This window comes from Ictidomys tridecemlineatus, chromosome 9 (genome assembly GCF_052094955.1).
Source record: "Ictidomys tridecemlineatus isolate mIctTri1 chromosome 9, mIctTri1.hap1, whole genome shotgun sequence".
NCBI lineage: Eukaryota > Metazoa > Chordata > Mammalia > Rodentia > Sciuridae > Ictidomys > Ictidomys tridecemlineatus.
In genome coordinates, this window is record NC_135485.1 from 1,134,029 (window position 1) to 1,146,653 (window position 12,625).

The 12,625-nt window shown below is 49.6% G+C and overlaps 1 protein-coding gene across 1 annotated transcript in view; it reads right to left on the minus strand.

The window, feature by feature from the left end:
- Positions 1–1,368: 1,368 nt before the first annotated feature.
- Letm1 (leucine zipper and EF-hand containing transmembrane protein 1) overlaps positions 1,369–12,625 on the minus strand; it is a 39,564-nt gene continuing 28,307 nt past the window's right edge. Inside the window, exons 11-14 of the mRNA XM_005319028.4 lie at positions 8,084–8,218; positions 6,129–6,316; positions 5,179–5,317; positions 1,369–4,173 (exon numbers count right to left, since the gene is read on the minus strand). Coding sequence (XP_005319085.1) covers positions 4,024–4,173; positions 5,179–5,317; positions 6,129–6,316; positions 8,084–8,218 — 612 coding nt within the window. The 3' untranslated portion in view covers positions 1,369–4,023. The remainder of the gene's footprint in view (positions 4,174–5,178; positions 5,318–6,128; positions 6,317–8,083; positions 8,219–12,625) is intronic.

Sequence of the window (12,625 nt, forward strand, 5' to 3'; positions counted from 1 at the left end):
TCAACTGGAGGAGGACTGCTGAAGTTCCAGCCTGGAGGGCAGTGAGGGAGTGCCAGGTGGGCTTGGGCCACAGGCAGTGCTGTCCCCCAGCTGGGCTTAGCATTCTTGCCTGGGTAGGCAGAATGTGAGTGGGGCGCCCCCTGGTGCTGCACTGCACCCTGTTGCTGCCCTGAGGCTCCTCTCCAGCCTGTGCCCTGGTGAACCCCATAGGCTCTTGGGAAAGGGGGCTGGCCAGGGGAGTTGGGGCAGGCCAGGAGCCTGCTCAGGTGACTCACACCACTGCTGGCCGCAGAAGGAGGGCACTAGACAGTCATGAAGCTTCCTGTGGACACCTCTGCCCAGTGAAGGAACCCCTTTTGCTGCCTTGCTGGCCTCTTCTGGTCTAGAACAGTCCCTGCTTTCTGCTGATGAAAGCTATGCCTTCTGAACATGGCTGGTGGCCCCTGCAGTTGCAAGATTTGCTCAGGCCAGTGCTGGGAACAGGAAGGCTCCCAGCACTGCAGGCAGCCCTGTGGCTGTCCATTTCCCAGGGCTGGGGTGGATCTCAGGTTCCCAGGGCCATCAGCTAGAATTCTTGGCTAATGAGCCTCCCCAGAAGGCTGGGAGGTCACTGTGTTCTGCATGAAGGTCCTGTTCTTCGTGTCTCCCCGACCAGGCACACAAAGCACATTCTTTTCTCAAGAACCCCTGCCTGCCACCCACTGTTGGCCCTCACCTTGTTTGGGTCACTGTGTCTTTGCTGCAGTTGACGCCCTCTGTGCTGGCTGCTTCCTCCTTAGGTTGATGTCTACCAGCAAACACAGCCCACCCCAGCCCCAGAACAGGCACTTCTTGAATCCTAGTGCCCTGTTGTGGCCCCTGGACTTGGAATGATTCATAATGGTGTACAAATAGGCTCCGGCCCAGGCTTTGTCCCTGGACAACTCTCCTGAGGTGCCCAAGGCTGTCCAGCTCAGGCTGTGTCCCAGGACATAGACCCCAGGGCCAAGAGGTCTAGGGAGGCCCCCAGCAGTGGACCCAAGTGTAAATGCTGAGATAGGCTGATGCCCTTGAGCTCGAGGTGGGGTGCCGAGACCTTCCCCCTGCCAGGCCATCCCAGGGTAGGGATCTAAAGATGGAGCTGCAGTGTGAAGACAGCCCTCACCTTCCGGGGGATCCCCTTGGGTAGGGTTGGGCCCCTTGATCCTCCTGGAGCACCCCTTGCAATGGTCCAGCCCTCACCCACTTAGGATACCAGGACCACCAGTCTCAGCCAGGAACAATCTGGGTGCAGGGTGCCTTGGCTCTCAGGACTCCCTGAGGTCTGTGGGTTGGGGAAGGCTTCCTTAGGCAGTGAGTTCACCAACCTAGACAAACCAGCCCACAGCAGACAATCATCAAGTGGCACTTTATTATATCATTTCCTCACATCGAATGGTGTCTGAAACATCACCACATAACCTGTCAGTGTCATAGGACAAGGGGACATGGGTCTAAGAGGTCCCACAAGGAAGAGGCCTGAATCCAGGGCCTCAAAGGACACAGCCTCAAAGGACAAAGGCTCCTCTGGAATTTTGAGTGTTGGGCCCACAGTGCCATCATGAAGGCAGACACTTAAGACGGCTGAGTTTCCATCTGACTTATGTCAAATGATTCAGAAACATTACAGGAGCACAGCCTTGATATCGTAATAAAATAAAAATACCATTTCTACAAAAGGTGTTTACACAGAGCCCCGGCTGGGGGCCCATGGGACCCTGAAAGGATGACAGAGAACTTGCTCCCCCATTGCATTCCCAGGAGGAACCACCCTGCTGGCCAGGGGCACAATAAGAACCACCTGGGGGCTGCTTTTCAGAAATTACATGGTGCCCTTCACGTTTAAAAAACTACACTGTGATATTTCAATGGCCTCCGGATGCCACACACTGGTTCCCAGTGCCTGCATGAGAAGTGTTTGTGTAGGGCGTGAGGAGGGCGCGTCAAACTGCTGTGCTGGGAACTCTGCTTCACAGGCATGGACACCCCAGCTCCAGGAAACACAGGAAGGTGGAGTGCTCAGGTGCAGGGCAGGCACAACCTGTGGACAGCTAGACACAACCACCATGGCAGGTCCTCATTGTACAAGGCCCTGGCTTCTGGATCAATCATTCCTTACAACCACACCCAGACACCGACTTGGCTACAATAAATGATTCCGTACAACAAAGCACATCCAGAATGGCATTGGGGAGAGGGCCTGCAAACACCGAATGTGCACCCACCAGAACCTCCCACCCATACGTGTGCCACCATGCAGGTCCGAATGGCACCTGGAGGCGAGCCCACATCCCGAGGCGCTGCTTGACCAGGGAGGGCAGACTCCAGAGCAGAGGGGATGACAATACTGGCAAAGCCACGCAGGATGAGGATACAGCTGATGGGTCCATAGTGCTGCTCACAGGAAAGATGTCCCTCCTGTGGGGCATATTTGGCAACCAGAGCTTGTCCTCAAAAGGAAGGACACTGACAGCTCAGAGGCTGCTGGAGTGTGGGCAGGTGACTCATAAAGATCACTCCAAGGCTAAAACACTCCCTTCTCCAACACCTGAAACCAAGCCCTTCAGAGCCCCACGGCTTCTGACTGTCTCCATGTGAGACTGTACAATCAGATTCCTATTCTGTCAAGTTTCTACTTTAAAGGCCAAGGAAAAAGCCAAGTAACTGAGAAACTGACATCTCCGAGTGCTGCAACCCCCTCCCTGGCTAGCTTGGCTTCATGGGTCCTATGTCTGGAGCCCTCCAGAAGGACACTCTTGCTGGCAACGCACAGCCTCAAAGGACAAGTGCAGCTGTTGGGGGAGCAGGAAGGTGGAGAGGCCACAGGACACCCAGCTCTGGCCTGCCCACATGGAACTGTCCCTGACAGGGCCATCAAGTGTGAAGAGGCTGCTGGCCACCAGAGCCCTGGAGACACCACCCAGCCCCTAAGTACATGGGGGGCACACTGCAAGCCCCTCAAGATGCCACTGCTCACTCACATGACCACCTTCATAAGGACTTGGTGGGGCCATGCAAAGGCTGAAGTGCAGAGACCATCTGGGTGCCGTGGCCCAGGAGGCCAGCTGTGGGCGATGGCCCCTCTAGCCACGTCCTCCAGCGGGCAGGGTTTGTTTCACAAGGGAAGCCATCAAGGGCCCCACATGTGCTCCAGCCAAAACCTGCTCCAGCCAGGCTGTGGTGAAGGCCTAACCCTTGGACCCCAACAGAGTGACAATCACCTGGCAAATGATTCCTTCTCAAGGGCTGCACTGGTGTGTCTCCCCCGCACTTCATTCTGGATGTTACTCCTGAGTCAGACTCTCAAGTGCAGAGATCCTGTACTAGTCAGTTAAGGATGGGGAAGACCGAAGGTGAATCAAGAGTGAGCTCAGGAAACCCACGCCAGGATGCACTCAAGACATGGGCACTACTGTCAGGAGAGGTGCTACTTCCAGAGGCCACTGAAGTCACAGACGCTTCTGTTGAGAAGAATCACACAAAGATGACTTTGAAAGTGCGGGAACAGACGATCTGTTTACACAGATTTTTAGGAATCAAAGTTCACAGACCAGCTGAAGGATCTTCAGAGCTGAGGAGGGCTATGCTCCTGTCTGATTCTTGCCCAGCACCTCTGAAAACATGAGGTGCATCCGCGCAGTTCTATTTGGGCATTGGGAGTCCACGTGGTCCTCACTCTCAGGGAACAGAGAGCACAGGTCAGGCCCTGAGATGGCACAGGCATGTGCAGGGAGGCACCCCTGCTGCGACTGTCGGTGGCCTCTGTGGGGCCACTGAGTACTACACTAGATGAGTCCAGACACAACTCCCTGGAGACTGACTTAATCTTCATGGAATGATGAAAATTAAAAATTACTTGATTACGGAAGTTTCTGACTTATTCCAGACAAAATATTAGATCTGCCACTAAGATCACCTCAAAGCAATCACTCTCACATCATCCCACCGCAGTGGTGCGGGAGGAAGAGGACGCCCATGGGGCTGTGTGTGAGCTGGGCACCTCCCTTAGTTCTTCACCTCTGCAGCCTCCTTCTCAGCCTTGCCCTTGGCCTTCTCCTTCTCTTCCACCTTCTCCTCCTTCTCCAGCACGGCCACAATCTCAGCCACCTGGCTAGTGGAGATGTGGACATCTTCTTTGTCCACCAGCTCGATAACCTGTGCACACGAGAGGGCTCAGAAGGGGTGCCTGCTCTTGCACAGATGGCCTAGGCCATCTTCTGGTTTGGAACCTACTTGTTGCACAGCATGCCAGGGCCCCAGAGCACCAGGGTTCCCCCGGGAGCCAGAGAGCAGAGCAAGGCTGCTGACATCAAGCCCTGCCTTGGCCAGCGAGGCCCCACCATACTGCTGGGGGCCTGCCCTGCATGGGGCTTCCCCAGAACATAGGGTGCTAGGTTGGGGCACATGCCCCTCTGCTGTGAAGACTGAGGAGGGAAGGAGGGACGGTGCTTAGCATGTAAGTCTGACAGTGCCTTGCTTTTAAATGGAAGTAAAAGAAAGTCGGCAATGTCTATGGTTATGTTTGAAAAATCACTACCTTGCCAGGTGCACCAGGACCATGAAGGCAGTGTTTTTTCAGAAGCAGAAATGATTAAGTCTCACCCCTCAGATGAGAACCCAGACTTCCCATCCAGGTCTCCAGGGCTGACCTGAGGCCCACCTGTTGTCACCTCTCAGGCCTCAGGCAACCCCAGACGGGTGTACTCAGCCCCACTACCCTGCTTGCCACAGGTGCAAGCTCCACACTGTGGCTGGAGCAAGAAAGGAAGACACTGCCAGCCTGGAATGTGGCTGGTGTCCTTTTCTAGGATTAGCTCCTGGCTTCCTCACGCACCAAAGCCCAGCCAGGCCCAGGGTCCCACAGGCACGGCAGGTGGCCTGCTCTAAAGGGCCTTCTCAATACCCTCTCCTGGACCTGGACGCTGCCACCTGTCATAGCCAGCCAAGTCATGGTCATGACAGGCGACCTCAGGGCCTTCAGGAGGGTCCATCTTGCTGTTTCATCAGCACTTTCTACCTCTGGCAACTCACTTCCTATGCCAAGGCCTGAGGGACCACACCTCCTGACAGCCCCCCAAAACAGCCCCTCCCTGGACTTGTGGACGTTGGAGCAGAAGAGCAGCCAGCCAGCCTGCCCGATTCAGTCCCACTGAGACCCACCTTGACGAGGTCATCGATGTTGACCTTGCCATCCTTGTTTTCATCCAGTGCTGAGGCCAAGCTCACCAGCTTGCTTTCTGGAATGTGCTTGATTTGCTTCATGGCGTTGATGAGCTCAGTGACGCTGACAACATTCTCCCTGGGAAGCACAGCCTGCATGTGGCCACCACCTTGCCCTGCCCTTGAAACCTCACAGCCACACCCAGCTCCGACTCTTAGCCTTGACTCTGATGGCCACGTGTGAATTGGCCAAGTGTGAATTGGTGGACAGGAAAGACCTCCGATAGTGAGACTCCTCACACCCTGCCAAGAGCCCCACCCTTTCCTTGAGGTGCATGACCCTGGAATGCATGCCTGGAACAGGACCACTGGGTCCTTGGGCCCCTGTCTGCCACAAGGACAAAAGGTCGATGAGCCTCTGGGTTCAGGGGTGTGTCCCAGCTACCAGCCTACTGCATCGCAGGGTCTGTGGTCTAGATGGTAGCAAACCACACACACAAGCACAGCTGCGGCTGCAGGAATCTGGAATACACTGCGGTACAAGGCAGACAGCCCCATGATGGCATCCCTTGAGGGTGGGGGTCAGGGAGAGGGAGGAGGCAGGAGAGAGCTTGACCGTTTGGGCAAACAGGAACCAAATGGGGCTGAGGCTGGACTATGAAGGGTAATGCTGGGGAAGGCAGTAGGGGGACATCAGCAGGGAGGTAACAGGTCCAGGAGTAAGCTACCCAGGTGAAATAGCATCAGAATGTAAAAACTCAGGTGTGAAAGAAAAAACTATGAGCAAAGATGGCCCCAGAGTAGACGCCAGCTCCCAGGTGATATCAGGCAGAGCCAAGATGTACACTCTGGAGTCAGAAAGGACAGAGCACAGATCATGGCGAAGTGCCTGTCAGCTGCAGGCTTGGCCTCCCTGGGCCCAGAAGCCTCTTCTGTTCATGCCCACTTACCCCACAGCTGAGCCCTGGGCAGGGCCCAGCTTGCCAGCCTGCTGACCCGTCTCTAGCTGTGCAATCAGGCCATCGATCTGCCCAATCATCTGCTGCACACGCTTTGTTAGTCTCTTGCTGGCTTTAGATTCTTCCACTAATTCTTCTTCACCGGTCTTAGAAAGCTCCTTCTTGATCTCTTGCAAGTCCTAGAAAAATTATTTGCAGTTATAAAGTCTATCTTTAAGGCAGGTGGGGGCGGGAGCTGGGCACAATGGTGACCACACCTGTGTGGTCCAGGCGACTCAGTAGGCTGAGGGAGGAGGGTTATAAGTTCCAGGGCAGGCCCAGCAACTTAGTGAGGTCTTATCTCAAAACATTAAAAGGGCTGGAAAGTAGCTCAATGGTAAAGTACTCCTGGATTAAAATCAGTACAAAATAAATAAAAAAGTGGGGATCTTATATTAAATTTAACTTGAAAAAGTCATTAAACCCATTCATTTGGGCTAGGGATGTAGGTCCATGGTAGAGCACCTGCCTAGCAACTATGAGACAACGAATTTGATCCCTAGCACTGCAAAAATAAATACCAAGTCCTCCAAAAATGCATTCATTATACAACAACAGAAAGTTGCAAAATCTTATTCCTTCCTACCAAATTTTTTTTTTTTTTTTTTTTACACCAGGGATTGAACTCAGGGGCACTCAATCACTGAGCCACATCCCTACCCCGATTTTATATTTTTTAAATTTACAGACAGGGTCTCACTGAGTAAGTTGGTTAGCGCCTCACTTTTGATGAGGCTGGGATTTTGCACTTGCAATCCTCCTGCTTCAGCCTCCTGAGCTGCTGGGATTACAGGAGTGTGCCACCGCATCTGGCTGGTTCTTATTTTTTTTTTTTTTTTTTTTTGAGAGAGAGAGAGAGAGAGAGAGAGAGAGAGAGAGAGAGAGAGAGAGAGAGAGAGAGAGAATTTTTAATGTTTTATTGTTTAGTTCTCGGCAGACACAACATCTTTGTTGGTATGTGGTGCTGAGGATCGAACCCGGGCCGCACGCTTGTCAGGCGAGCGCGCTACCGCTTGAGCCACATCCCCAGCCCCTTTATTTTTTGAAACTCATCTTCCTTCATATTTGCTGAAGAATAAAGAAATGAAGCACTGAGGAAACCTAAGTGTTTCCCCCTGAAATTCTAATTCAGTGCCTCCCAAGGAGGGACAGGAGTGAAGAGTGGAGTGGGAACAAGACACCATCTCACCCAGTGACAGATGCATGGTTCCCATGGAGAAGCCCCCCAGAGGGACGGTGCTCCCAAATGGCAAATTGGTTTTTACTAATCTCAAAACTTGTTACCTTTCCCAGTGAAGCTGTGAAAATAATTCTTTTACATCAGATTAGAAAGTAATATCTATAAACCAACCACTGGTTGATGTAGGATGTTGCTCAGTGGTAGAGCACTTGGTAGCATTGAGTTTGATCCCTGGTACCATAAAAGGAAGAGGGAAAAAGAACCACCATCTAAGAAAAGAAAACCGTCAACTGGGTGCTGGGTGCACACCTGTGATACCAGCAACACAAGGCCAGAGTGTCTGTCTCAAAATACAAAATAAAAAGAGGTCTGGGGATGTGGCTCAGTGGTAGAGCACCCTGGGCTCCACTCTCTTTGGGGGGAGTTGTGAATGAAATTAAGGTTCTGCCTGTCAAGGGGCCAAGTGGCCATGTGACACCTTCATTTTCAGACTTGGCAAGGCTACATTCACGCAGACAGTGGCCCCTACAGCAGCCGTGGAAAAGCTCTGGAATAAAACTGATTTCAGATTCCCTCTGAAATTTCCCTTATCACATCTTTGACAGATATCATTAAATCTTTTGGCTGATAAAGCTATTATTTCAGTCTCAGCCTTAGCAGCAAACCCTACCCACCCCTGATGTCACTGGGGAGCAGCTGCCCCACCACGCCCACCCATCCTGTCCACCTCATTGTAGTCCTGGACGTCCTCTTTCAGCAGCTCCAGTTCCTCCTTTTCCTTGGTCAGAGATGACTTCTGCTCCTGCAGCTTGGAGCAAGCGTCACTGAGGACATCAATTTCTTCCTGAGTTATTTCCTCTTCCTAGGAAAAGAGCAAAACAGGTTTAAGTGAAGGGACACAGTGGCTCCTCCTGCGGGGAGTTCGCACCTTATGGGACAGTACCTGGGGGTAGTCTCAACTGAGATGGAGCCCAGGTGGGGCTACACTGGCCTGAGCGTGTCATCAGGCACATTCAACGTGACCCATACGTGTACCTATGAAGCGCACACCACTGGACAGTGAACATGCTGGTCAGCCCAATACCGGCTGGCCTCCCCAGGACTTCAATCCTCCTCATGCCCAATAAGTCAGCCTATATCTCCAGGGTTTTACATAAGAGCAGTCGCCAGCACATACTCCTCTGTGACTCGTTCTGAGTCATCATTTGGTATCAATGTGCTTTTAACCAGAGCAGCTAGACCAAAGCTTGTTAGTGTACTGATCTATTGAGAGACATGTGCTTTGTTTCCTAAGCTCAGTGATTACAAATAAAGCTGCTCTGAACGCTCAGGTTCAGGCTCCTGTGGGAAAATGCCTAGGAACGGAAAGGCTGGTAATTGGTGTGGTGTAGGTTTGTCTTTTTAGGAAACTATCAAAGTGGTTTCCAAAGTGGTACAACTCTTCCACATCCTCACCAACACAGGACTGGGACAGGCCAGTTTTTTCTTCCCCCACAGTGCTGGAGATGGAACCCAGGGCCTCTGCTTTCTAGGCAAATGGTCTACCACTGAGCTCCATCCCCAACCAGTCTGACTCCAACTCTGGTTGTGCTAATAGGGGTGTGGTGGCATCTCAATGTGCTTCTCCTTTCACTGGTGGTGAATGAAGCACTTCAGGTGCTTAACTGGCTAGCTGCATGTCTTCTTTGGTCAAGTGTCTTCAAATCTTTTGCCCACTTCTGAAATAAAATTATTTATTTTTTTATATATTCTAGAAACAAGTCCTTGTCAGGTAAATGTTTTACAAATATCTCACACTGTCCATGGCTGATCTTTTCACTTTCTTAAGAATTTCTTGAAGCAAAAGTCTCTAATTTTGATAAATATATTGATTTTTTTTTCCTCACCTTTATTATATTTTTTTTGTTGTACTTTATCTACTGGTAAATCTAATATCACTAAAATATTCTCCCGTGTTTCCTTTGTGGAGTTTTTATAATCCTTTCTAGTTTTTATACACTGTGCGAGTTATATAAGGGTCAAGGGTATATTTTTTGCATATGGCTATCTACTGTTCCAGCACAATTTGCTGAAAGATTTCCCTTTCCCTACTACACCATCTTGGCACCTTTGTAGAAAACCTACTGACCCTGTCTGTCTAGGTGCTTACTTCTTTTCCATTGGGCCTATCTCTTTACCCGTTTTACAGCAACATCACACCTTTTCATGTGTGGTGGTGTTGGGGAGGGAACCTGTGGCTTCATGCATGCTAGCAGGTGTGCTCCCACTGAGCCACGGGCTGGCCCCACCACACCTCTTGATAACTGAGGTTTCGGTAAGTCTTGGTGTTAGGGGATAATTATAGATGAGTGGGAATACAAGGTTAAGGTTAAGGGGACAATTATATGTGAGTGGGAATACAAGGTTAATACAAGTCAGCCCACTGTGCTGACCCCCCCACGTACTCTCTTTTCTATGAAGCAATTTACCTGCAGCCCTGCCTGGCCAAAATGAACAAGTTGTCACATTTCTCAGCAAACTACATATTAACTGCAAAAGAAATGCAGGCCCAAAATAATGTTGATAAGAGGAACTCAAGTTTTCCCAAAGGGGAAGATTTTGTGACCAAAACTTGAAACTGGGAGATAAGAGTAGTTTCTCCTAACCACAAAATCTATAAGAATGTATGGTTAAGGGCTGGGGTTGTAGCTCAGGGGTAGAGTGCTAGCCTAGCATGCCTGAGGCACTGGGTTCGATCCTTAGCACCACATACAAATAAAATAAAGGTATTGTGTCCACCTATAACTAAAAAATAAACGTTAAAAAAAAAAAAAGGAATGTATGGTTAAGAATCCAGTTAAAGGGCTGGGGCTGTACCTCAGTGGTAGAGTGCTTGCCTAGCATATGTGAGATAATGGGTTCAATAGCACCACACAAAATAAACAAAATAATAAAGGCATTTTGTTTATCTACAACTACCAAAAAAAAATCCAATTAGGGTAGGGTAGTGGCTCAGTGGTAGAGCACTTGCCAAGCATGTGTGAGGCACTAGGTTCAATTCTCAGTACAGCATACAAATAAAGAATCCAATTAGAACCAGTCAGCTTGGGCCAAGGTAACCTAGAGGTGCCATGACAGTGGGTACTTGAGAGTCTGATGTCATCCTGCTATCAGTCAAAAGTAGGACGCTTTGGCAACATCCCTGGGATCCCAATAAAACTGGAGTGCATGAGAGGTATGCTACCTCTTTCCTCTCTGAGACACTCTCTCCCTTGAGACTGTCTCTTTTCCCTCTTCTTATCCCTTCAACAAACTCAGAGTAACTCCTGCTCCTCTGAGTGACATGTCTGAAATCTTTCTGACTTGATTGTGAAAACTGGGGATTCTCAGTTTCTCAGAAGGCCCCAGCTCTGTAACACTGGGATCCAGTAGATAGATGTTCCTCTTACTTTTGCTATTTCACAAGAATGTCTTAGGTATTTTAGATCCTTTGACTCTCTCCATAAATTTAGAAAAGGTTGTCAACTTCAATAGAAGGTTCTGCTTGTTTTTTTTTTTAATTTTTTTTTTAGTTGTCAATAGACCTTTATTTTATTTATATACAGTGCTGAAGACTCAAACCCAGTGCCTCACACATGCTAGGCAAGCGTTCTACCAATGAGCCCTAGCCGTCTGCTGTGTTTTGATGTCTGGAGGAATTTCCAAAACAGCTGAAGGAGGATCTGCATCTCAGCAACACTGAGTCTAATGTCGCATTTTCCTAGTTCTGTCCCAGCCGTTTCTATTTTATTTTGAGATAGGGTCTCCCTATGTGGCCCAGGATGGCTTTGAACTTGCAACCCTCCTGCCTCAGGCTCATGTAGCTGGGATCACAGATCTGGCCACCATGCCTGGGCCCAACTATCTGGTTATAATGTGCTTTCCTTCCCTAATGCCCTGGCTACAATACTAAGGAGGAGTGTGAAGGGCAGCAGTCCTGGCAATGCCCCAGTGCTGGGGAGTTGCTGGTGGCAGATGTGCAGTGGCATCCCTCTCTTCCTGCTCGGCATCTATTGATCACACTGCATGCTGACGAGCATTCTTGAAGAGGCCTGACAGAATCATAGTATATAATTAAAGACTGCTTATCTTATTAAAACATTAAGCCAATCTGTATTCGCCGGGCAGATTCCATGTGGCCACAATCCCTTCTGTAGAATAATTGCATTTGATTTGCTAAACACTTTGTTAAGAATTATACTTTGCTAAGAATTTCTGCATCTTATGTTCATAAAAGACAGCAGCCTATAATTTTTCTTACATGATTCTGGTTTGACACAAGGTGATGCTTCATGACATGACTTGGGGAATGTTCCCTATTCTGTCAAAATTTCCTCAGCACCGGGACCATCTGTTTCTTTTTTGGGTACTGAAAATTGAACTCAGGGGCACTGGACCACTGAGTTACATCCTCAGCCCTATTTTGTACTTTATTTAGAGACAGGGTCTCACTGAATTGCTTAGTGCCTCGCTTTTGCTAAGGCTGGCTTTGAACTCGTGATCTTCCTGACCCAAGTTCCCAAGCCACTGGGATTACAGATATGTGCCACTGTGCCTGCCTGATTTAGATGCACCAGTGACCCCTGTGAAGCCATGCGGGCCTGGGGGGGTCCTTTGGGGAAAGAGTCTCAACTATACGCTCATGTCCTCCCTGGTCTTGGGGCTGCTCAGGCCATCAATCTCATCAACAATGATGGGCACTTGGCAACCACAGGCTGTACCAGTCCATGGAGGCTGGGCACTCTTCAATTTTTTAAAATTTAAAAAAAAGTGGTTTTTTTTAGCTGTAGATGGACATAATACCTTTATTTTATGTATGTATTTGTATGTAGTGCTGAGGATTGAACCCAGTGCCTCACATGTGCTAGGCAAATGCTGTACCACTGCTATACCAGTCCAAAAGTCTGGGTTTCTAAGACATTCTTGATGATTCTTCATATGTTAGTTCTGTTAGTTCTCCTGAGATTTCTTTCTTTCTTTCTTCTTCCTCCTCTTCCCCTTCCCCTTCTCCTTCCCTCCTTCCCTCCTTCCTTCCTTCCTTCCTTCCTTTCTTTTGGTGGTGCTAGGGATTAAACCCAGGGCCTTGTGCATGTGAGGCATCTCCTGAGATTTCTAAACTTCCTTATAGCCTAGTCTTTTTAAAAAATATTTATTTTGTTAGGTGTTGATGGACACAACACAATGCCTTTACTTTTATGTGATGCGGAGAATTGAACCCAGGTCCTGCCCATGCTAGGCGAGCACTCTACCG